At 43.2% G+C, this 27,263-nt stretch overlaps 1 protein-coding gene across 1 annotated transcript in view; it reads left to right on the forward strand.

Moving 5' to 3' along the window:
• Positions 1 to 27,263, forward strand: part of LOC112218486 (zinc finger protein ZFPM1-like) — an 86,783-nt gene that overhangs the window by 50,350 nt on the left and 9,170 nt on the right. The window contains exon 4 of the mRNA XM_024379323.2: positions 16,740 to 16,873. Coding sequence (XP_024235091.2) covers positions 16,740 to 16,873 — 134 coding nt within the window. The remainder of the gene's footprint in view (positions 1 to 16,739; positions 16,874 to 27,263) is intronic.

Below are 27,263 nucleotides of genomic sequence, written 5' to 3' on the forward strand. Positions count from 1 at the left end.
TTTTCTTCTGTTCAGTTAAATAATGTAAGAAGATTACTATAGGATCTATCTTTCATATTTATTTTCAAACCGTGTGTGTGAGTGTGTGTGTGCCCATCAGTGAGAATGTCAGTGTTTTTTAATTATTTTAGTTGAGGATGTTTTCATTATCGTCATGTCCCAGCCTGTCCCTTTAACAGTAATTGGAGCGATATTAATTGCTGTGTGGTTGCTGGTTGATGGCAGCACAGTGATGTTAGTGTGATAGGCTTTTTTCCTCACAAACTAACTGCCGGGAGAGCAAGAGAGAGGGGGAACGAGCGAGAGATAGCCCTTCTATCAGTACTGGAGCAGGCGCTGTCTTTATCAGGAGCACGATTGGCAAAAGGGAAACTTTGACCGGTCTGAATTTTTCCCTTATCGTCAAGGCCCCCCACAATCCCCCCATCACCACTAACAACCCCCAAACCCAGACATGCACTTCCCTCTTGTTATTTCTTCCTCTGAATGTCAGGAATGGAGACATGGTGAACGTGGTCTTGTTCATACATTCGTTTAGTCTCCATCAGCGATTTCTCACAAGTCTCTGGGAGAGGAACATTTTCTCATATGTTAAAGGCTTTAATCTCTTTCTTCTTTGTGTTAGCGCTCTGCTCATTTCTCACTGTCACTTAGTTTACCCCTGTTTTTGGATCAGGCTGAAGATACAGAACTTTCTAGCTGCATATCTGTTTTTGTCTCTACCTCCTGTCTGGCTGTCCGTCTGGGTACAGGGATTTGGGGGTGGTTTACACTAGAGAGCAGGGTCTGGTCAGGTCCTCACCACAGACATCTCCCCCTCCTTCTTACTCTCTCTTTCCTTCTCCCTCTCTCTGTCTCTCTCTGTCGCTCTCACAAGCTGTCCAACTTAACTATTTTCTTCCTCACAAATGCAGACTGTCATGCTCCTGTCTGCCAGAGATTGGTGCTTGCCCTCAATTTCTGTGCTTTCTAGATGTTCATGTCATGGCAGCCACGCTTCATGTGAGAAATTTGATATATTCTGTCTCCATGACTGATGTCTTCAGGCCCTCGCAGTCTTCTCGCTCTCTCTCTATGCCATAATGAGTCAATGATGAACACAATCATGAATATTTGTCGTTCATTTACAGTGTAGAAATATTTTTCATGTAATTTCCAATTGTGTGCAAAAATCCCATTTTTACAATATAATGGTAATGATTATTACGTGAGCAATTCTTTATAGAAAGGATTTTTATATATTTTTTTACATCTATTTCGTTCCTGTAAATTATATTGCATTGTGTCTGTGTCATTACCACTGCTCAGACATGACATTTCACACGAACAGAAGGAAGACTCATATTGTAATTGCTCAAAATAAGGATTTGAATTCTTCCCATGCCTATATTTGTCGACCACATTCGTTTCCTGTTATTAGAAAATAAAATGTGACACTTCCCATCAGAAAGGCATTATACTATCTTCCTGTGAAGTCTCATTAGTGTGTTATTTTCCCTGGTAGGGCCATAAGTGGTTATCATATGGTTGTAGCCTACACTTTCATCCAAGTGAGTGATATGACTATAGACGATCGTTAACAAGCAGGATAAAAAATTAAATAATTATATTTACTATCAATACATTGCCTTTGTGACATTAATTGATAGTGAAAACCATTAACATTAAAATATGCCTTGATTATAAGCAATATCTAAAGAAGTTGGATGCTGTAGGAAAAGGCTTACACTAGCTCAAATATTTATTTAACAAATGATATTCTTGCTATATTTTTCAGGCCACCTGGAAGATGAGGTGTGTGTCTGTGGTTGTATTTCTCTGTAATGGAGTTGGTGTGTGTAATATAGAGTTTGATGAGGGTGTGGTGTTTTAGAATGGAAGGCGGTGGCTGGGACCAAGTGTCTGGCAGGGATAGTATGATATGGCAAAGAGGCTTTTTAATCTAGGATGTGTCCTGCTGCATGATATGCAAAATAAATGATGAAGAGAAAAAAATGTGTCTCTTGAATGACCTTGCTGGCTGGAGGGTTTGATATTTTCCTCTCTGCTTAAAATTCTTGATATGCAAATAGCCATCACAGTAATCCCTCGTGGCTCACAGACTGTCACTCCTGGCTCTCTCTCCTCCACATACTGAACAGAACAGACTGAGTGTCACTGAGCTGCGCAATCGGACCTGGAGAAACCCAGCAGACCTGCCTTGCTAGCATTTTCCTCTATCCTTATCCTCCAAATTACCCGCAATAATAAATTATTATGGCAACGTAATAATAATAATTATTATTATTTATCAGGCATGGTGGATTTTTATAATATTTAATTATGAAGGACCATGGAGTGACATAGTAATATGCATATTATCAATGGCATATAAATTATGATAATTTATTTTGGGCAGCGGTGGTGGTGGGTGAGAGGCAGGGAGGGAGTGGTCCTGATATGAAGGTGTGTTATAGAGGGTTAGGTTGTCTCTCTGTCAGCAGAGAGTGACTGAATCTGCATATCCCTCTATAGGAGAGCTCTGTAGAGGGAATTGGCGGGCGAGCAGGGGGATGAGGGATGAGCAGAACTAAAGTGGAAAAGGCAGAGGTAGAACTGACATGTCTCCTTACAGGTATACCAAGATTAAAGTATTAAATACAAGTAGTTTTAATCATGAATATAAAAAAATATGATTATTATGATGTCTGTTTCTAAATCTGCGTATGATATATGGTTTTATGTGAATTTATAAAGAAAATTCATGTACCTAACAGCAAGGTTTTGAACATGCCTTATATTTAGCAGTTTTGGAGACCGTAATCTCCTGTGTAATCTCCTATCACTATGCATAATATTAAAGGCAGTAATGTTATCTGGAAAATGTTCCTTGTGTGCTTTGCTTTTTTATTATTTTGCAAATTGCTTTATTTCTCTGTAAAGATATCCATCAAATGAGAAGTTATACAAGTTTAGTTGTGTGTATCAGGTTGCGATATAGCGGTTTTACTTTTGAGGTTTTATTGCAGCCTATTCCTTGTGTTGTCACGAAAGGCAGAAGGCAGTGGAGGTATCAAGTGCAGTAATAACACATTTGCATAATTTTGTGTAGCTATTTTCTCTTAGTATTAGAAATCAACAAAAATACCAATAGGACAATACTTTGCTACAGAAAGTATCCGTTTGTACCTAGATGATGATTCTAAGGACAAGAACACTTGTTTGCTGTGACCACCAATCAAAGTGATTCTTTCATGGATGAAGTGTACTGATTGTGGTGATACAGTTTTCATTTCTGCAAAGGTGGTGGGTGTATATCTACAGCATGTCTTGGCGAAAGAAGAAACATTTTTCTATAATGGCAATGCTAGGGTAAAGCAGCTCATTTGTGATCCGGTTGGCAGTAACTGTGGTTGTGTGAAGACATTCTGTTATCTGGGGGAGGGGGTTTACGGTTGGTCTATTGACATTTATGTAGACCGTTGTCTCAGTCACATCATAAACATTTGACTGTGGTCTGACATCACTTTTGAGGGGTAGGGATTGAGGAGTAGGAGTGCGGGGATCGGGTGAGGGAGTGTGTTTCGCCCTCTGGTGTGAGGCCGAGAATGTGTGTCTAAGGGAAATATTGGTCTCTTGATATGTCCTTATAATGAGCACACAGCAGACTGGTGTATAGAAAGCCAACCACTCATTACTAGACCTTTTTCTCATGGCTTCTCTGTAACCTGTCTATTACAGCAGATTATATTTATCATTCAGAAGCTATTTCTTACACATTCCCGGAGGTTTGTTTGCCTTTTAGATACTCTGTGCCCATTGGACATGTTGATTCAGGGCATTTCCATCGAAAAGGACCCATGAGCACCTTCATGCGGTAGCGGTGCATGGGTAAAATCACTGAGCAAGCCAAGCCAGTCAAAAATGCCACCTATGTTGTGATAATTGCGTTGTTTGCTCTCTAACCCATTCGTTCATACACCACTGTGATACACAATAAGGCCGTGATAACAGAAAGACAACAGTTACACAGTGGCAGAATAAATTCAACTACAAATACGTTTGTTTCATAAAAATAAAAAAAAGGAAAGCAACATCTGTCCGGTGAAGTCCACAAAGCAAATGTTGCATACAGAAAGTTATATCTCCTGCAACATGGTCAAGCAAGTTAATGTTTTCAACAGTTTACTAAACAACACTTGATTGAGAACCACAGAGTTCCTGCACATCAGCACAAAGACAACAGGAGCACTGCCTCTGCTATTCCATCACCATTTCTACTTAAACATTTAAACATCAAATCAACAAGGCTGTATATGCTTAGTTTAATACTGAAAACAAATGTAAATATACCAAAAACGATTTAGTCCAATCAATGTTGCTAAATACCACATAGCACACACACACTGATTTCTGTGTGTGTGTGCGCGCTTAAACAAAAATGTTGACTCACCCTACTTGTAGACTAGTTGAATGTTGGCAAACCGGTCTATGGCTCTGTCATACAGTACACTTTTAGTTTTTTGTTGTCATAGGCTACTTCCTTGTATGAGCAACAATTAACCAGCCAAGCTTGCTAGTTATCTAGTTAATGTGAGCCTACTAAGCTACATCTAGGCTGCATATTGAACTTGTCTCAGGCCAGTGGCACAACATATTCATTTATGGTTAGATCAGAATCGCTGTCATAATCATAACCACAAGTCCAAATCCCCATCTCCATCCATGGCTTAGGAAAGGGCAGATTTAGAAGCTAGCTACTACAGGACATCAACACAAGCAGACCAGAAACAGATACGTGATTTGATTGGTCTGAAGCCAAATCCAAACTGGCCTCCCTTGGGGGGTGTTTTGCTGCACTGGAACATCCCACAGTTGAGCTCAGCTCAATGCTGATTGGCAAAAAAGAAATGATCAAGGGAGGCCAAATTCTTGCTGGCATCAGTCAATCAATCAAATGCTACGTCGGCAACATGTTATACTCTTTTGGTCCAGAGAGAATCAGGTCCGTGGGCTACACATGCTGAGACAGAGGGGCATTGTTTCCCTCGCTCGGATGATTTCTCCGGTGAGATTCAGCCACTAGCAAATTTACAGAAAATTATGAAAACACAGAGAGACAAAATATAAATGATTTTATTTACTTATTCATTGGTGAAATATTTGTTGAAGCCTGGCTTCCCTTGGCATCCATGAATACACACCACTGCCTACATGTGAAGTTCATAGCGTTCATTTGACACCCAATTTGATATTCTCCTAAGAGCCTATATTATTTAGTGATTAAAGCTTGTAATTCGTTACCAAATTGGTAATGGAATAACCAAGAAATCGGTCACGGAATTAGTGCAACTGAATTTACATACTGTCATGTTCAGCTCATAACTGTTTTCTTTCTGTTGTCGGTGGTCAAACCAAGAGTTATAAATCTGTCTGAGTGGACAACTTCTCTCTCTCGCTCTCTCAATTCAATTAAATTCAAGGGCTTTATTGGCATGGGAAATATGTGTTAACATTGCCAAAGCAAGTGAGGTAGATAATATATAAAGTGAATATATAAAGTGAAATAAACAATAGAAATTAACAGTAAACATTACACATACAGAAGTTTCAAAACAATAAAGACATTACAAATGTCATATTATATATATATACAGTGTTTTAACAATGTAAAAATGGTAAAGGACACAAGATAAAATAAATAAGCATAAATATGGGTTGTATTTACAATGGTGTGTGTTCTTCACTGGTTGCCCTTTTCTCGTGGCAACAGGTCACAAATCTTGCTGCTGTGATGGCACACTGTGGAATTTCACCCAGTAGATATGGGAGTTTATCAAAATTGGATTTGTTTTCGAATTCTTTGTGGATCTGTGTAATCTGAGGGAAATATGTATCTCTAATATGGTCATACATTGGGCAGGAGGTTAGGAAGTGCAGCTTAGTTTCCACCTCATTTTGTGGGCAGTGAGCACATAGCCTGTCTTCTCTTTAGAGCCATATTTACCTACGGCGGCTTTTCTCAATAGCAAGGCTATGCTCACTGAGTCTGTACATAGTCAAAGCTTTCCTTAATTTTGGGTCAGTCACAGTGGTCAGGTATTCTGCCGCTGTGTACTCTCTGTGTAGGGCCAAATAGCATTCTAGTTTGCTCAGTTTTTTTGTTAATTCTTTCCAATGTGTCAAGTAATTATCTTTTTGTTTTCTCATGATTTGGTTGGGTCTAATTGTGCTGCTGTCCTGGGGCTCTGTAGGGTGTGTTTGTGTTTGTGAACAGAGCCCCAGGACCAGCTTGCTTAGGGGACTCTTCTCCAGGTTCATCTCTCTGTAGGTGATGTCTCTCTCTCCAGTTAATGTGACCTCTTCCAGCTCTTACTGACACCTACCCATGAGCCTCCTCTCTTTCCATTTACTGTAACCAGCACCCTCACACATTGAGCACTGGACGTTGAAGAGTATTTGAAATTTGGTCAGTCCACCTTGGCCTGGCTGGACTGGACCAAGTCTGAAACTGTTGTAGATGTATGTTTCACAAGTTTGCATAGCACAGTAGAGTAAAGTACTGAGTATAGTACAGTAAATAAAGGTAGTGTACTGAACTCTACTCTACCCTACTCTGCTGTGCTACATTGTACTGTGTTCTACTATGCTGCGTTGGGATGTCCAAACTACTTGTGAAACATGAGGAGAATGACATTCATATCCATAATTATACATTTCTATGTAGTACATATCAGGGACCCATGATGTAATTCCGTTACAATAATTATGTTTAAATCAACTTGACTTGCTCTAGTTCAATAACCAAAATATATATTTTGCAAAATATATGCCATAGCTGACACCCTGTTCTTTCTGCAAACATGTTTGAATCTTTTTTTGGGAAAAAATGGTTGCATAAAAATCTAAGGTCGAAGACAAAATGTACTCCTGGGAATAGAGACAGAAATAAAGAATGCTGACATTCACATGCAAAACTTCATTTTGAGTTCAAAGCCCAGTGGTTGAATGTGTTTACTTCCATGTGAATGTGATCTGTTCCTGTGAATAAATATGGTGGCCGTTACATGTCTGTTTCACTGTGGCAAAAATAATAAGCTCACTGTTTAATGATGGACCTGCTTTGGTGTATTTTATCTAGAATGAAGGAGCAACTGTAGTTAAGCCTTAACAACCCCCTCAACCCCCTCTATCTCAGTTCCTCTTGAACCCCACCCCTGTCCACCCCTGTCCTCTCACTCTCGCTCTCTCTCAACTGGCCCTGTCTCTGTGTCACTCTGTTCCCCCCGTGATGATTGATAGGCGAGGGGTATAATCTAAAGGAACATTTCTCAGTGCTGTCCAGGCCCTATCAGCCCAGCTGCTCCCATCGCCGATGTGTTAGCGCCTGTTGCCGGGACAGAGCCATGGTGATTACGACCCTATCAGATGCCTGGCTTCTCAGCAGTGCTAGCCCACATCCTGTCCTTCCTACCCTGCGTTTCAGTTTGTTCTTTCCCCCTCCTGTCCTCTATCTCTCCACTGCCAGACTCACACCAACTTCCCACTCCAGCTCACTGCTCCACTATACTGAATGTTTTTATATGGTTTAGATCTGATGTGTGTGATGAGATTTCATGCAGGGGAAAGAGCATTGTCAAATGTACTGTACTGTGGTGAACTTGGAGAGGGTGATGCATTTTCTGAAATGCATCGTTGGCTTGGTGTGCCCAAATGGAAGTATCTCTGGAATGATTGAATGTCAATACAGTAGTTACCACCTCCAGCCTGATTCAATAAATTAACACCAGGAAATGGGAATTTCTGGCATTTTTTCTGACACACTCCTCTAACAAAATCTGCCGTTAAAACTGTAGGAACAAGTAGCCATTTTAGGAAGTGGTACAAGAGCACACTCAATTGTCTCTCCTCCGTTAGCCCATTAATACTTCCCTTTTCTTACCCGTGATCAGTAATGTAGTGGTCAACAAATAGGTGGGTAACTCTGCTCACCGGTCGCAGTGACAAAAAGAACGCTCCCTGTTGTTTTAATGCATTTTTCTGCAAAAGGTGGGTAAACTGTTGGGAGATGGGAAAAAAAGGTGGGTAAACTGTTGGGAGATGGGGAAAAAGGTGGGTAAACTGTTGGGAGATGGGAAAAAAGGTGGGTAAACTGTTGGGAGATGGGGAAAAAGGTGGGTAAACTGTTGGGAGATGGGAAAAAAGGTGGGTAAACTGTTGGGAGATGGGGAAAAAGGTGGGTAAACTGTTGGGAGATGGGAAAAAGGTGGGTAAACTGTTGGGAGATGGGAAAAAAAGGTGGGTGAACTGTTGGGAGATGGGAAAAAAAGGTGGGTAAACTGTTGGGAGATGGAGGAAAAAGGTGGGTAAACTTGGGAGATGGAGGAAAAAGGTGGGTAAACTGTTGGGAGATGGAGGAAAAAGGTGGGTAAACTGTTGGGAGATGGAGGAAAAAGGTGGGTAAACTGTTGGGAGATGGGGGAAAAAAGGTGGGTAAACTGTTGGGAGATGGGGGAAAAAGGTGGGTAAACTGTTGGGAGATGGGGGAAAAAGGTGGGTAAACTGTTGGGAGATGGGGGAAAAAGGTGGGTAAACTGTTGGGAGATGGGGGAAAAAGGTGGGTAAAACTGTTGGGAGATGGGGGGAAAAGGTGGGTAAACTGCGTTTACTTGCATTTACCCTCCACTACACCACTGCCTGTGATTTCTATATAGATTTATTACAGGAAGCAGCATTATGTTTAAAACGGTTTGCTCTTTTAAAGTACAGACACAGACCAGAGTCTAAGAAAAGGACTCATATTTTATTGCACGTTGTTTCACATCCTTGTGCGCTATTATTATAGCGCCTTAGGCCTTCTAACTTCTAGCTAGTGGATTTGTACATGGCCCTGACCGTTTACAGTAGCTTCATTCTACACTCACTTTCCAAGTCTACATCCTGATACAGCTATGATTGAAATGTCCTTCATGAAGCCAGAAGGAGTTGTTAAAGAAGACATGAATTAATGATTGAATTAATTATCGAAGTCACATACCGTACAATTAATTTTGTGGCTTTGCCCGAGTCTTTTTTTTCCCTCCATCTATGCGGAGAGAATGTCAAGAAACATTTTCTAATTAATTTATGTGTGATTATCAGGGAGAGTTTCTGGAAGGTCTCTACTTTCAATTTCTAAAAGGGTAGCAGTGGAGGAAGGGGAGGCTGTAAGAGATGGAGGCAAAGAATGAATAGAGATTGAGCTCACACGCACATATACACACACAAGCGCACGCACATGCGCACGCACGCACAAGCGCACGCATGTGTGTGTGTGAGGGGGGGAGATCAGGGGTAGTATTGGTGTCTTGATCAGATCTAACCATTCTCCCCTGTCTGTGACCCTCCAGTCCTACTGCTGCTGCCCTTGACCCTAACGAGGCTGCTCTCTGTTTTACAGTGCCCCCTGTTGGTACAGCCTCCCGGAGACACAGGAAGTACATTGCACATAGCCACTATTAATGATGACATTCAGTGCTTGCCCTTTTTGTATGTTTCTTTTTTACATAACCTTGGACTCCCAGCTGGCTGTGTTTTTAGAGTGATAAAGTATACTTGAAGCATAAACTCAGACAAGGGTGTTACTAGTCATGTATCTCAATCACAGGCTCTTATTGCAAGTAAACACATTCAACCACTGAGCTTTGAACTCAAAATGAAGTTTTGCATGTGAATGTCAGCATTCTTCATTTCTGTCTGTATTCCCAGGAGTACATATTGTCAACACTGTCTTGCCACCCTGGCTTACAGTAATGTTTCCCATTTTGTTTTAAGTTATTTTATCTTATTTCACATATTTGTAATTTGCATGTTTGGCATCTGCTCTTTCCTAGGGTATGTATTTTGCTGATAAAAGTTCAGCAGTGCAGTTAAAAGAAATTAGTTGGGTAAACAGTCGTAAATGTCAATGATAAAGTTCTGTTGAAGCTCATCTGATTAGCGTGGCGATGCAGGTGTCTTATCTTTGCTGTGCAATAGAGGGTAAAATGGAAATGATTGCGTCCTGAGCATGAGGTGCATATCCCAGAAATGTGTATATTTTCAACTGAACCGCTACTGGACCCGAAGGGACTCTGGGTCTGCTTGGATGATTATGGAAATGTTTCTTGTTAGAGAGTGTAGATGGAACTCCATTTGGCAAAATCAGACCATAACTCTATCCTCCTGCTTGCTGCTTACAAGCAATAACTCAAACAAGAAGTACCAGTGACACGCTCAATACAGAAATGATCCATTGAAGTGGATGCTAAACTACAGGACTAGCACAGATTGGAATATGTTCCGGTACACATCTGATTGAGGAGTTTACCACATCAGTCACCGGCCTAAATAAGTGCATCAATGACGTCGTCCCCATAGTGACCGTATGTTTATAACCCAACCAGTCATGGATTACAGGCAACATCTGCGCTGAGCTAAAGGCTATTGCTGCCGCTTTCAAGGAGTGGGACACTAATCTGGACACTTATAAGAAATCCTGCTTCGACCTTCGAGCCATCAAACAGGCAAAGCGTCTAAGACCGAATCCTACTACACCGGCTCTGATGTTCAGCGGTTGTGGCAGGGATTGCAAACTACCACGGATTACAAAGGGAAACACAGCTGCGAGCTGCCCAGCGACACAAGCTTAACAGATGAGATAAATGCCTTCTATGCTCACTTCCAGATAAGAAACATAGAACCATGCATGAGAGCACCAGTTGTTCCGGACACCTGTGTGATCTCGCTCTCCGTAGCCGATATGAGTAAGAGTTAACATTCACAAGGCCACGGGGCCAGGACATGAGGCGTACTCAGAGCATGTGCTGACCAGCTGGCAAGTGTCTTCACTGACATTTTCATCCTATCCCTAACCCTTCATGGCTGCGCACAGCTCCAACGCCATCTTTTAAGTTTGCTGACGGCCAGATGGTGATAGGATTGATCCCCGACGACGATGAGCCAGCCTGTAAGGAGGAGGTCAGTGACCTGGCAATGTGGTGTCAGGAATACGGCTTCTCCCTCAACATCGGCAAGACCAAGAAACTGTTTGTGGACTACAGGAAACGTCCACATCTATGAGGGCTGTAGTGGAGCGGGTCGAGAACTTCAACTTCCTCTTTGTTCACATCACTAAGGAATTAACATGGTTCAGACACACCCACACAGTTGTGAAGACGGCACAACAGCGCCTCCTCCCCCTCAGGAGGCTGAAATGATTTGACATTCCTTTATTCCTCAGTCTATTATCTATCGTGTTGCCTTGTCACTTTATACCTACCTATGCAGTAGCTACCTCCAATTACCTTGTACCCCTGTTCAGCGACTCTGTACTAGTACTCCATGTATATAGATGGCCATGTTATTTTTTACTCCTTATTGTTATTTATTATTCACTGTGTATTTATTCCTCGTGTCACCATCTATTTTTATTTTACCTTTTTATTTTAATCTTTAACTCTGCATTGTTGGAAAAGGACCCGTAAGTAAGCATTTCACTGTCAGTCATCACCTGTTGTTTGCAAAGCATGTGACAAATAACATTTGATTTTGATTTACCGATAGGGGCCCATCTGCTTTCCTCAGTTGGGAGTTACAGGGCAGAGCAGAGAGGGAGTCCCCATGCTGAGTGAGTGGGGAAGAAAGCTCAGGGATTTGTCATTCAGCAGAGGTTAAACCCCACCTATTAGCGCGGGGTCGTAGTACGGCCCTGATAAAGATTTCCTGTTGTACTGTGTCAAAAAAATCAATGGCTCCGCAGCGATGTGCTCATTTGATATCAACAATTGTTTTTTAAAAATCAATTAGCCTTGATAGAGGAGACTATGGTGTTGGGGAGCACCTGTTACTTAGGGTTGTGTAACTGCTTTTTGTTAGTCATTGGTCATGCATACGTGACAACCAACAGAACGCTAGGTTAGGTTGGCTGATGTAATGTTGGTCATTGTCGTTGAGTAATGCTGGTGATGTTGTCATTCATTGCTCAATAACTCAAAGTTCTTGTCCATTAGACCATGAATTGCTGTCCAAGAGTCCCATCAATTGTTGAGAATAACTAGATAAATGTACGCTGTGTATTTGACCTGTACCAGGAAGTGCTACTGTATGTCTGTCTCAAAACATTGTTTGGGAAATCTAGTCTGAACTCTGGTCCCCCTACAGTACTATACCACAAACTACAGTCATTGGTAGTACTTTATTTAACATGATATAATTTATAACCCATTTGGTGGTGTTGTGTTACTCATAGGGCCATGTAACGGCAGGACATCAATGTTCACTGAGCTCATGACAATTTGACAGACTTGTCAAACTACTTTCAGGTGTCTGTTAACAAGTATGTTTTTTTTCTCAGCTTAGATGTGATGTTTCCTTTGTTCCTCTTGAAGGGTTCAGAGAGGAAGGGAATTTGCATGAGTCTGTCTGTGGATACGTGCCACAACAGGTCACAAACATACAAGGTCTCTATAAAATAAAAGTGGTTATGTGATTGTTGGCTACATCCAGGTCAATGATGCATTTGAAATATTGTACATGTATATCACACATGTATTTTTGTTACTAATTTATGACCTCATTGTTGCATTATTCACCCTCCTGTCCTTCCTCTCCGTCCTACCCTCCCTCTATCCCCATCTTTCTACTCATCGGGTAATTGCATTAGTCATTTCATTAATGATAGAGTGATTGTTTGTTTTATTGTCTGCTGTTGTAAACGGACAGGGCGCCCCAGTGGCTGGTGAAGCAGCCGTATTGATGAGGCTTTGTGTGGACACTGCCAGAGTGGAGCTATATTGATAAGGCTGGCCGCTCAGTCTATGTGGACTCTGTCGTGCAAGATCCCTATTGATAAGGCCTGTGTTTTTGTGGCCACTGGTCACGCAGCAGTCCGTGGCAGTCTGTGTTCCAGTCCGGGGATATTTTGAGGGCTGTGAGGGTATAGATATGGTGTAGAGGCGAGGAGAGGGGCCAGGGTATCAGGCAGAGTGGGCAAGTTGCAGGGCATTGAACAGGGCTGTGGGGGTGTAGAGCCTCTACAAAGGGGCTAGTATCAGGCCGAGAGGCGAGCGGCAGGGCATTGAGCAGTATTGATAAGAGCCCCAGGTCATTATGGGGTTTTGTGGTGGGTGGTAGTGGTAATTAGCAGTGATTAGGACAGGAGGAGGCCCTGCGTAGAGTAGCGCCATGCTAACCTGCAGAGATTACAGATGTGCAGTGATTAAAAGGGGCCTCGTGATCACTCCCTCCGTCTCAGTGGGAGGATGAAACTGATCTCTTATTTGAAGCCACCGGTTGGATGGTGTGCCCGGGCGGCTGGCCGTGGGCACCTCAGAGCTGGACCCTGCCATCCAGGAAGTGACGCCGCCTTCCTGTGCTACAGATGATCGAGAGGGAGAAGACTGGGCAGCAGGATCAAATATTTGTAGCTTCTAAATCAAATCAAATGTTATTTGTCACATGCGCCGAATACAGCAGGGGTAGTAGACCTTACAGTGAAATGCTTCCTTACAAGCCCTTCAACAGCAATGCACTTTTAAGAAAAATAAGTGTTAGGTATTTACTCAAACTGAAGTCGAAAAAAAATATATATAAATAAACATATATATTTTTTGAAAATCTATGCATAGATAATAAACAGAGAGTAGCAGCAGTGTAAAAGATGTGTGGGGGGGGGGGTCAATGCACATAGTCCGGGTAGCCATTTAATTAGCTGATCAGGAGTCTAATGGCTTGGGGGTAGAAGCTGTTAAGAAGCCTTTTGGACCTAGACTTGGCCCACACGGACCTCTTGCCGTGCGGTAGTAGAGAGAACAGTCTATGACTAGGGTGGCTGGAGTCTTCGGCAAATTTTAGGGCCTTCTCCTGACACCACCTGGTATAGAGGTCCTGGATAGCAGGAAGCTTGGCCCCAGTGATGTAGTGCCTTGCGGCCGGAGGCTGAGCAGTTGCCATACCAGACGGTGATGCAACCATGCTGCAGCTGTAGAACTTTTTGAATATCTGGCGACCCATGCCAAATATTTTCAGTCTCCTGAGGGGGAATAGGCATTCTAAACACTGACTCTCAGTGTGCTCTCTTTGTATTTCCTCACAAAGGTAAAATCTCAGCAGACAATTTCACAATTAGGTTAATAGTGGTGGTCACGTTGATAAGGATTCATGTGACCGAGACCAGCCAGGGACAGGGCAGCAGACTGGACAATGATGGAGTGTTGAGATTAGGGGGTTACAGTGTGATCTGAACAGGGGGTGATGGGAGATAGGCCAAGCCTGGACACTGGACTTCAGCCTCACTGATGTGGACAGAAGACTAACACGGACTAATAGCTAATAGAGACATGGGCATATTGCCTGTATAGTCTTCAACATTTTATGGGAATCAAATACATTTTAGCTTCAGAGATTTTCAATGGAGTTTGTTTAATTATGAGTTTGTTAGCCCAGTGCAGTTTCATACAGTGGCTTACAATGTGTTCAAATGTAGTGGTATGAGCTCCATTTATGACAACCGGAGTCAAACAGTGGTCACATTAACACAGTAACACACTCAAAAACACATTCACAAGCTTGATTCGTTCCAATCTCCTTCTCACTACTGCGTCTGAATTATTTTCTTCCTTTCCTTCACTCCTCTCTCTCCCTGCCACCCCCCCTTTCTCCATCCCTCTCTCTCCCTGCCACCCCCCCTTTCTCCATCCCTCTCTCTCCCACTCTAGGCTTGTGGGAAAGCCATTTTATCAGCGTCTGTCTGTTGTTCTCTGGTGGGGATAGATACAGAGAAGATAGATGAGTGTTTTGACATGGAGAGTGTTAGACAAACACTCTTATCGTCTCGGCACTTTAGCCCGAGCCCCGAAAGTGAAGCTGAACCATGTGGGTGGGGGGTGGGGGGGGGTACACAGCAGATTTCCAATGGGACTGCACTGTAGAGCACCATTGCTATGGGGGCTGTGTCATATGACGACTTACTGTATGTACTGGACTCAGTGAATTTCTACATGTCTTTCTCAATCATCCCTTTGTGAGAGACGTGTGTTTTTGTTGAAGCCTTTGAGATCCTACTTGGTTGAACCTCTGTGTTGTTGTAAGGGGTGTCAGTTTGTTAGTGAATCGTTCTCCTCCTCAATGGCCTGAGTCTCCTCCTGTTCTAGTAGTCTAGTAACCCCCCTCCAGAAAAGTGGATAGTAGCAGTCTTACCAGCTTTTTTAAAGCTGATCTTAACTTCTTTTGTACATAATGTCTCCTATAGACTATCAAAATAAATCATAAAGATAGTCGCACATTCCATATATCAACTCCCAGTAATTTATTGGGTGATTTACCCAATTGTGTGCAAATTTCTGTATTATTTATTTTTATAGTTTATATTCGTCGTTAGTCAGCACCTCCACATAAAAATATTTTTTCTGTGTGTGCGCCAGCTCACATAATGTCCCCGCCATAATTTCCTATGACTGAAAAAACAGCTTCTGGACATCTTAACAGTGATCATTAACCTCGATTTGGAGGGAAATGTCTATTTCAACGAGTTGGCAGCTCTTTACATTCTGCTTACTCCGGACCAGGCCTTAAATACCCAGGTCTCGAAAGAGGAAGCGGCTACAAAAGAGATGCAAGCAAGGGGGCATACTGACGCGACCACGTCGGTGAACCACCGTTGCCCTCTGTTGTATTGGAGTGCAGTCCCTGGAGAACAAACTGGATGAACTCTGTACAAGCTCCGTTCAAGACTATCCTATCAACGGCACCTGCATAACCACTTGGTTCGGCAACCGCAAGGCACCCGTAAGTCATAAGTCGCTATAGAGGGTGGTGAGTACAGCCCAGTACATCACTGGGGCGGAACTCCCTGCCATCCAGGACCTCTATACCAGGCGGTGTCAGAGGAAGGCCCAAAGAATTTTCAGACTCCAGCCACCCAAGCCATAGAATGTTCTTTCTCCTATCGCACGGCAAGCGGTACAAGTGCACTAAGTCTAGAACCAACAAGACCCTGAAGAGCTTCTACCTCCAAGCCATAGGACCTCGAAACAAGACTGCTAAATAGCTAATCAAATGGCTACCTGGACTACCTGCATTGACCTTTTTTTGTGCTAACTCTCTTGCACTGACTCCATGCACACACGCTGGACTCTACCCACACACTCACACATATTTACACTGAAACCCCAACACACATAGTACATACGCCCACACACGAGTACACATGCATACCGACGACACACACTTTCACACTCATCACATACGCCGCTGCTACTGTTTTATCTATCCTGTTGCATAGTTTCTTTACCCCTACCCACAGTATATGTACATGGCTACCTCCATTACCCATCGAGTCGGTACTGGTACTCCCTGTATATAGCCATGATATTTTTTACTCGTTATTGTTATTCACAGTGCATTTATTCCTCGTGTCACTAATGACATTTTTGTTCGATGTTTTATCTTTTTTAACTGTGCATTGTTGAAGGATCTGTGAGTAAGCATTTCACTGTTAGTCTACACCGGTTGTTTACAAAAAGCCTTGACTCCCATGTCTGTTCCTCAGTTATCTCCAGGGCTCTGGCCTTTACATGACGTAGATCATTGTAGTTGTGTTTTGAGACCGTATTTTTACCTGGATTTGGTTTAATTTTGTTTGGCTGTGTATCTTGTTTGCTTGTGGGACCTTAGTGACTTAATATCTCTCTCTATCTCCTATCTCTCTCTTCCCGTTCTCTTCTCTCCCTTTCTATCTGTAGATGATCTGGAGCTGAGTGATGATGCTGCTTACCCCAAGGTCCTGGCCTGCAGGGACCTCACCACTGACACACTATGGGGGCCATACGCTGGGATCGTCCAAACAGAAGATGCGGGAGATGACCAGGAGTCAGAGGTGAAGGTTCAAAGTGCATGGAGGGAGATCTTAGAGGTCAAGTAGAGGGTTAGGTTCTGTCAATGGGACAGGATAATTAAAAAATGACTTATCACCCATTAATCTGTCAGTGGTGGGAAATGGAAATATCTTTGTGTGCGTGTATGCACGCTCATATTACCCCATGGCCAATCGCTATGTGCATTTCCTTGGGAAATGTTAGAGACAGGATGTTCCTCTCGCTGGAGTTGTCTCTTATTCATCATGTGCTGAAAGTCCGTCTAATCATGTGATTCTGAGCTGGAAGAGTTTTCCTGGCACTGACCAGATACAGATACCAGAACATTGCACACTCTCATACACAAAAACACATACACACACACTTTCTCTGGACTGGATCAAATACTTTTTAAAGATTTGTAATCCATGCTCTATTTAAGCAATACGGCTTGAGGGGGTGTGGTATATGGCCTTCGGAAAGTATTCAGACCCCTTGACTTTTTCCACATTTTGTTATGTTACAGCCTTATTCTAAAATTGTTTAAATTGGGTTTTTCCCTCATCAGTCTACACGCAATACCACATCCATGATGACAAAGAAAACACAGGCTTTTAGAAATGTTTGCTAATTTATATAAAAACATTTTTTTTAAATAACACATTTACATAAGTATTCAGACCCTTTACTCAATACTTTGTTGAAGCACTTTTGGAAGCGATTTCAGCATTGAGTCTTCTTGTGTATGACCCTACAAGCTTGGCACATCTATATTTGGGGAGTTTCTCCCATTCTTCTTTGCAGATTCTCTCAAGCTCTGTCAGGTTGGATGGGGAGCATCGCTGCACAGCTATTTTCAGGTCTCTAGAGATATTCGATCAGTTCAACTCCATGCTCAATACTGAATACTCGGAGCTCTATGGACAATTCCTTCGACCTCATGGCTTGGTTTTTGCTCTGACAGGCACTGTCAACCGTGGGACCTTATGTAGACAGGTGTATGTCTTTCCAAATAATGTCCAATCAATTGAATTTACCACAGGTGGACTCCAATCAAGTTGTAGAAACATCTCAAGGATGATCAATGGAAACAGGATGCACCTGAGCTGAATTTCGCATCTCATAGCAAAGGGTCTGAATACTTATGTAAATAAGGCTTTTCTGTTTTTTTATTTTTAATACATTTTCAAACATTTCTCAAAACCTGTTTTCATTTTGTCATTATGGGATATTGTGTGTAGATTGCTGAGGGGGAAAAAAATGTGTAATACATTTTAGAATAAGGCTGTAGCGTTACAAAATGTGGAAAAAGTCAAAGGGTCTGAATACTTTCCGAAGGCAATATACCACGGCTAAGGGCTGTTCTTAGCACGACGCAATGGATACAGCCCTTAGCCGTGGTATATTGGCCATATACCACAAACCCCGTGGTATATTGGCCATATACCACAAACCCCAGCTTTCAACCAATCAGATTCAGGTGCCTTTTATAATGCTATTATAAACTGGTATGTATTCCAAAGGAATAAATAGAACAGTAAAAATGTAATTTTTCTGAAAGACTGTCATACTCTGTGATGCATATAGCTTGACTGACTCACTGGTCCTGCATATGCAGCCCAGCAAACCCAGACCAGCCCACCCCTTTTAGTAGATTTTATCTCTGCGTGGCGCCATCCTCCTGACCATCTCTTTGATAGGCTCTCATTTCTAAGATTTAGTTTATTATCTTCTCCACACACCCATCCCCATCTTTTGTTTCTCCCTTCCACTAACCTTCATGTTCAAGAAGACTACTTCTCAATGCAGTTTTTAGTAGATTTTCGGCGTTGACCATCTCTTTTGAATTCTCTCTCCCTTCTCTCTAACCTCACCCTCTCCATCTCTGTCTCTCTCTCCCTCTCTCTCTCCCTCTGCTATCTGCGGGCTGAAAGAGTGAAGACTGACCCTCAGTCAGGAGGAGATAGTGGGTTTAATCTCACATTCCTCCTGTGTCTCCCACTGTCACTCCGCATCCTCCTCCCACAGTTCCCCGCCCGCCAGGCCGCCAGCCCAGGGGTCAGCAGGGGTCAGGGTTACCCTCAATAGAGTAGATCCACCGCTACGCAGCCCTTCATCTCTATCTCTGCTTAGCTAAGATTGCTTTCTGCTGCGTTCTCTCCCACTATAAAGAGACCAATTATTATTAATAAACTACTGGTGCTTACAATGGATGTGCAATTCATTTGGCTTTGCATGATTGTTGCCATCGTGTACTGTGTAAAGATTCAACATTGACAGTCTAAACAATTCCAAATACCCAATTTACACAGCTAACTTTTGTTTATTTTGCTGTGATTGAGTTACACTTATTACCAACCTTTCTGCTTGATTGGCCTCAGTAGGGAATATTATGTGTATGGGGATTGGACAAAGGGTTACCTGATTCAGCTACAAGATTATGTTTTTGTAACAGAAAAGAGACATTCAGTGTTGGTTTCATGGCAGTATGCCATGTGCTGTCCTGTTAGTGTGACCTCCTCCCTGTCCCTTTCCACCTCAGACCTGTCCCAGTGGTGGTGTCATGCAGCCTGCAGTGGCGTCTAGAGCCCTGGGGTTCTGCCCCTCATCACATCACATGGTGACTTGGCACCACCCGCCTCGCCTGGCAGACCTGCAGATCCATGCCAAACCTGCCTGCTGTGCTCTGCCTTCTCTGAGCAAATGTGCTTCTTATTTGATCTTGCCAGATAAGCTATCAGTTTAATACGGGCCTACCCTGTAACACAACAAGACAAGCGTTCGCTTTGAACACCCACACACACTGCACACTAGTGCACTCTCACACAACAAGCATAGATCCTAGCTAATATAAGACTTGTTCTTTTTTGATCTGATATACAGGTAACTGCCAAAATAAAGGAAACACCAACATAAAGTGTCTTAATAGGGTGTTAGGCCCCGACAGGTCAGAACAGATTCAATGCACCTTGGCATAGAACCTACACGTGTCTGGAACTCTATTGGAGGGATTGATACCATTTTTTTCTACAAGAAATGTGTGTGTTCACTCGCGCATATGTTTGTTGCTTTGTGTGGGTGGGGATCATGAGCGGCAGTCAGTTCTAAGGAAACGGGGTGGATAGTGAGTTGATATCCATGACAGGTCTCTCTTAAAGAGATCTCACTCGTTAGATTATCAATGTCACTGGGCTGTGTGTGTGTCATATGGAAATCCTGTCATTTTCATCTCTTGAGAAAGAGGCATTAAAATCTATTTAAATATATTCTGTCTGATATGGATGTTGGACTTTGGTACACAGTGTAATAATGTTTACTGATGAGCTGACCAGGTTTCCTTAGATTGCTGGGAGTTTGTCGTTCAGTGAACATGTCCTCGTCTCATGGCAACTGAGGTGTGTATTTTCTGATTGGATCAGACTAATCTGATATAGTTCCCCTCGTTTTGATTACATCACAAATTGATCAAATCTTGGTCAAAAGAGTCTTAAGATTAGTAGGTTACACCTGATATGTAGTGATGATTTGGTGGTATCAACCAAGTTAGAATAACTTCATAATGGCAATGCTTCAACAAGGAAAAGAGCACCATGCCTTATAGTTTCACCATAGTTTGAGTGATACTCCTCCAAACCATCTTCTGCCGAGCACACACCACTGCAGAAGAACTCAATTTACGCATCACTTTTGTTCCCTCTCTTCACCCTCCTGTCTTTCACAGAAACGAAGCCTAGAGGCATGATCCTAGAAGCAGTGGAGTGTGGAGTTCAAAGCGTTATCACGTGCGGAACGTCTTTTCATCATGTTTTAGAAACAAGCGTTAGCACTAATCCCTCAATAATCTCTCCAGGAGAACTCAAATGATAAGGTCCGCCACCCACGGCTTGCAAACACACTTTTGGGGAGTCTCTCCCCCCTCACTGCTCTGTCATTCCCTACGAAGGACGAGTGAAGGTGAGAACCTTCTCACTCTCTCTCATTCTCTATCTAGCAGTGTTTGTTTACCTCCTGGTAAATCTCTCCAGTTGATCTGAAATTATCAACAGAGACGGTCTTTGGCAGCCTTCTGCACCCTGCCCTCTCAAATGAGATCTTAATTAAAAAACAGTCGCTCCAGAAGACCCCAAATCTGTAATTTAGCACATGTCACCCTCTTGATCGCTCCTGAATGTCTATAATAATAAAGTGCACTAAACTAGCTTAATCTTGATGGCAGATATGTTGAGAGCACGTCCATGTATATGTTCATTGGCAACAAGGACCTGAGGTTGTGCTACAGAGCTTAGAACTTAGAGGCCTAAATTCTTCCTCAGACACTTCCACTATGGCATCTCTCCCTCTTTCTGCCCCTGCCAGACACTGAGAAGATGTTGACTAGCGAAAGGGAATGGACCAAATAGGTGGACTATGGTAGGGGCAAGTAGAGGGGCAAAAGGGAGAAAAAAAGAAATTATAGGAAAGTGCAATGGCAAAAGCCAGCAAAAGGATGAAGGCAGTGCCAGAGAGGAAGGGAGATGGAATGGAAAAAGGTGGGATTGGAGAGATGGAGTTGATGGGGAGGGGGTGCTTATTCTCATCACTCAGTCCCTGTGACTGGGCTGGTATCTGCAGCTCGCTGTCATCTGCGCCTGCTTCTGCGGGGCGGAGAGTAAAGGAGAGAGGGAAAACCTATCTCCGAGGCTCATCTCCGGCAGTTCTGGAGCCCGCTTTCCAAGAGTGCCTCATTTTCAAATCTCTTATCTTGCCTGTTTTAAGTATCGCAGTTTTATATTTTTACATGTCATTTGCATGCAGCTCATCAAACCTGGATTATTTTTTCTTGGAGGCACACTACATGACCAAAAGTATGTGGACACCTGCTTGTTGAACATCTCATTTCAAAATATGGAGTTGGTCCCCCTTTGCTGCTATAACAGCCTCTACTCTTCTGGGAAGGCTTTCCACTAGATGTTGGAACATTGCTGCGGGGACTTGCTTCTATTCAGCCACAAGCATTAGTGAGGTCAGGTGCTGATGACCTAGCTCACAGTCGGCATTCCAATTAATTCCAAAGGTGTTCGATGGGGTTGAGGTCAGGGCTCTGTGCAGGCCAGTCAAGTTCTTCCACACTGATCTCGACAAACCATTTCTGTCTGAACCTCGGTTTGTGCACGGGGGCATTGTCAATTTCAATTCCCGAAATTGTGGCAGACGTGACACTTGGCATTTAGGCCAAAGAGTTCAATCTTGGTTTCATCAGACCAGAGAATCATGTTTCTCATGGTCTGAGTGTCTTTAGGTGACTTTTGGCAAACTCCAAGTGGGCTGTCATGTGCCTTTTACTGAGGTGTGGCTTGCATCTGGCCTGATTGGTGGAGTGCTGTGGAGATGGTTGTCCTTTTGGAAGGTTCTACCATTTCCACAGAGGAACTCTGGAGCTCTGTCAGAGTGACCATCGGGTTCTTGGTCACCTCCCTGACAAAGGCCCATTTCCCCAATTGCTCAGTTTCGCCGGGCCGAGTCTTGGTGGTTCCAAACTTCTTCCATTTAAAAATGATGGAGGCCACTGTGTTCTTGGGGACCTTCAATGCTGCAGACATTTTTTGTTACCCTTCCCCAGATCTGTGCCTCGACACAATCCTGTCTTGGAGCTATACGGACAATTCCCTCGACCTCATGGCTTGGTTTTTGCTCTGACATGCATTGTCAACTGTGGTCCTTGTATAGACAGGTGTGTGCCTTTCCAAATCATATCCAATCAATTGAATTTACCACTTCAGTCAAGTTGTAGAAACATCTTAAGGATGATCAATGGAAACAGGATGCACCTTAGCTCAATTTCGAATCTCATCGCAAAGGGTCTGAATACTTATCTAAATTAGTTATTTCTGTTTTTATTTTCAATAAATGTGCAAAAAAAATGGAAAAACCTGCTTCGCTTTGTTGTTATGGGGTATTGTGTAGATTGAGGATTTTATTTATTCAATCAATTTTAGAATAAGGCTGTAACGTAACAAAATGTGGAAAAAGGCAGGCGGTCTTAATACTTCCCGAATGCGCTGTAGCATTATAATTTCCCTTCACTGGAACTAAGGGGCCTAGCCCGAACCATGAAAAACAGTCCCACACCATTATTCCTCCTCTACCAAACTTTGCAGTTGGCACTATGCATTCGGCAGGTAGCGTTCTCCTAACATCCACCAAACCCAGATTTGTCCATTGGACTGCCAGTTGGTGAAGAGTGATTCATCACTCCAGAGAGCACGTTTCCACTGATCCAGAGTCCAATGGCGGCGAGCTTTACACCACTCCAGCTAACGCTTGGCATTGCGCATGGTGATCTTAGGCTTGTGTGCTGCTGCTTGGCCATGGAAACAGTTATTGTGTTGATGTTGCTTCCAGAGGAAGTTTGGAACTCGATAGTGAGTGTTGCAACTGAAGACAGGCAATTTTTACGAGCTTCAGTACTCGGCAGTCCCGTTCTGTGGGCGTGTGTGGCCTACCACTTCACATCTGATCCTAGACGTTTCCACTTCACAATAACAGCACTCACAGTTGACTGGGGCAGCTCCAGCAGGGCAGAAATTTGATGAACTGACTTGTTGGAAAGGTGGCGTCCTATGACAGTGCCACGTTGAAAGTTACTGAGCTCTTCAGTAAGGCCATTCTGCTGCCATGTTTCTCTATGGAGATTGCATGATTGTATACACCTGTCAGCAACGGGGCTGAAGTAGCAAAATCCACTATTTTGAAGGAGTGTATACATACTTTTGTATATATAGTGTATATGCAGATGTGTGGCTGTGCATGAGCAGACCAGTATAAGGGAATGGGTTTCAGTGTGTTTGTACAGTAAGTACACATGTATTAGTGTATTAATGTGCATATTTATTTGTGTTAAAGAAGTGTGTGTGTCTGTCTGTGTGTGTGTGTGTGTGTGTGTGTGTGTGTGTCTGTGTGTGTGTGAGAGAGAGAATGTGTGTGTGAGAGGCGGATGTTGAGTAGGTTTCTGATGTTTATCTTCCTTCCTTTTCTTCTCTGTATTTTTGGAGGATTCACACAGTGACCTCTTTGTTTGGGACAGTGAGTACCCCCTTCATTCCCCTTTTGGGAAAGAAACCATTTCCTGAAGGGGAGAGATAGAGATAGAAGGGCAGACAGAGGGGTAGGAATGAGAGAGGGAGGTTGAGGAATGGGAAAGAGAGAGGGATGAGAGAGGGCATGATTAGCCATACAGTACTGTAGAGCGGGTAGGATGGGAAGATTAAGCGAAGGGGAAGAGGTAAATGGTAGGAGGGGGTGAAAGAGAGAGTGAGAGGAAAAACGAGTATGAAAAAAGACCAGGCCAGCCCCAATAGTCAGGAGGTCTATGGTGGAATTCAATGGAAGTCAGCTGCACTGGCCAGGAAAGGAGAGACTATTCTACCTTCCTGTTCTTTTCTTCTCTGTCTGTCCAGCTGTGTCCGCTTCATAGAGTACATTCAAACACACTTGGATGATATCAATATCCAGGATGCACACATTGAAAAAGAAGCTCATTATTGACCAATCATTTCATTGTGTTTCTCATGGTTCCACAGAGAACAGGATTCTATAATTGCTTTAATCACCAGGGAATATTCAGCAAATTATGTAGCAATGATGTGTATGCAAATTCAAATATATGTGGAGAGTTGACTGTGGTATGAAGGCTTAATCTTCTAATCTACTGGAGGATGGGGGAGGAGTTGTCTTATTTCCTCTGCTTTCATTTAACCGTATATTAAGCTGAATTGATCTGAGTCGAGGTTAGACTTTGGGTTAGTTCAGGGAAAGGTTTCTCCCTTCATTTCCAACCACCAGACAAGAGCATCTGGGGTGAATTCTATATTCCTTTTTATACTCCGCAACGACAGGGCTTACAAAATGAACGAATACAGAAATGAAATCAGCCGAGCATCATTTGCATTCAAGTTTTATCGGTGTGAGAAGAGGGCGTTTTTGGGAGTGATAAGGAGAGGGCGTCGTGGGCTGCGGTGAGGTGCGTGCGCACTGAGGCTGTGTCTGTGCATGTTTGGGAGTTGAAGGTGGCTATGGTGAGGCTGTATGGTGTGGGGAGGGGGCTAGTGGTGGTTAATATCAGAATACCAAATAATTAGATTTGCTATCGTCACGGCGGCAGCAGTGCGGGGATCAGGCAGATTAAAGCCCGGCTGAGCTGATTAATATTCATGAGAGACGAGGGTCCAGAAGAGGGGGCTTAGACTGCACCTCAAAGACTCCCTCACTGAGGGACTTGAAGCGATCTCAAAGTGCCTGGATCCTAGGGAGACCACCAGGGTGAACACAGGCAGCACTAAGCAACATTCACTTTTCCTCTTAGTCTTTTAGTCCTCCTCTGGCTCCCCCTTCCTTGTTCTCTCCCTCCTCATTAGAAAGTGTTTCAGTTAGGGATGTTGGACACTGCATTGTGGGATAGTTTACATCACTAGTGGTGGAGTGTGCTTGTTAGCTGGTGTATGTGTATGTGTGTATGTGTGTGTGTGTGTTCACAGGCAGGGACTTGCTGTTTGATTATATGTTTAATTTGATACTGTGATTGTTGATTATGTCCTCCAGGCTAGGGAGATGTGATACTAGAGGCTTCTCTGCTCCTCTTAACTTAACAATCTTTGGCGGCCACAGCCTCTGTTGGCTTTGTTAATTACACATCCTATCAAACTGCAATCTTGCCCCATGTCTTTTAGTTCATATTATCTCACTGTGTGTTGGTTCCAGCCATCATTCAAGCCCTAGTGCAGTCAGGGCCCAAAGCCAGATCAGAGCCAGCTAAACCACCATATCCACCTTTTCTTCTCACTGCTAGTCTCAGAGAGTCTCTCAGAGAGCATTTTGCATTTGTTCAAACTGTCCAAAACTCCCAACTGATTCTGTTGTAAGGTTTTATTTTTCTGTCCTATATACAGTAGTCTTGTGTGAAATGTTCCTGTGAAATTTTCTCAAGTCGGACCACACTGGCCTTTTCTTCAGTGAATACCAAAGCATCGTGATAGATTTATGATAAATTAGTCTGAAACAAATTAGCAGCACTTATAGCACAGACGGCTCCAGCATTGGGTTACAAACTAAAACAAAAGAAGCCATATCTCCACATCAGCGCAAGTTCTCCATGAAATACAATACGCAGCGTCTTCAGGCTAGAACAGACCGATTCAGAAATAAATCCTTCCACTGTCCTCCCTTGCTTCCCAACTCACCCCATATACCCCCAGTCCTTGTACACACGTCAGTTTAAACTCATACCTCATATTCTCTCAAAAAGTTTCAGTCCATGTGGTGCCATGTTGGAATATGTGTACCGAGTTATCCCCTGTAGCAAGCAGACTGAGTGAACTGTGGTTCCCCTGAAGCGGTGTGTCTGTCAGGGCTGTTGCTGCTTAATGACTGCTGCCACCTAGTGGAGACAGTGTTCTAGAATCTATATGTCCTCAGGCCTCCATACAGGTGTAGAACTGCTATAGGCCTTGTGCAACTATACTATACGGTAGTTGTGGAGCTCCACCTGATGTGACTGTGTTTATGGTTTTACTACACACTCTCATGAATGTATCATTGAACCTCACAATGAAGACAACATTTTACTGGGACTGCTATAAGATATTTGGTTACGAACGCACTCTGCTTAACTGTGCCGTAACACACAGAGGTACGTAGATGAGTGTGTGTCTCATACAGACACACGATAAGCCTGTGGGAGTGATTGTCAGGTGGAATGCTCTGTGAGCCTCCACTGAACAAAGACAAGATTGTGCTGAGGACGGCACAGGTGTGTGTTTCTCTCTGGTCTGCCCTGCCCTGGCTTCAGCAGCACTCACACATGTGCAGACACTGACACACATTCTTCAACACACACAGCTAGATTATGACTCCCCTCCACTCACACACCTTTTGTCCCATCGTGTATTGAGAGAAGCTCCTGAGAGGGGCGCCCGGGTGAAAAGGAGCACTACGACGTCATCGGATCTCCTTTCTTACCTTTCCTTCTCCTCTCTCCTGGGGTCTCTCTGTTCCTTCCCTCTCTCCATGCCCTGTCTATAGCTCTTTTCAGCAAGTCTTTGTTCAGCCTGTGCCCCCTTCCTCTCCCTCTATGCTTCTGATTGCCCATGTTACAGGCCTGCCCCTTACTGCTGGAAAAGATTACTCCCTTTATTGTAGTGTATATTCGATGTGCTTTAATTATTGAACAGTTTATTCAGAGGACATTGTCAGGATTAATTCATTGTTAAACCTCACTTTTCAGTAGGTCTTTGTCTGTATAATGTTCTGTATCAAAATCAGTTTGTCTGAAAAGACTTGGAAAAGTGTGTGAGAATCAGAGGATACGTGATGATGGCTTATGATAATTATTTGCCGCACCTCATTCTGTATTAAAAACGTGACCCTGTGTTTCCAGAG

This window comes from Oncorhynchus tshawytscha, linkage group LG19, assembly GCF_018296145.1.
Source record: "Oncorhynchus tshawytscha isolate Ot180627B linkage group LG19, Otsh_v2.0, whole genome shotgun sequence".
Taxonomy (NCBI): domain Eukaryota; kingdom Metazoa; phylum Chordata; class Actinopteri; order Salmoniformes; family Salmonidae; genus Oncorhynchus; species Oncorhynchus tshawytscha.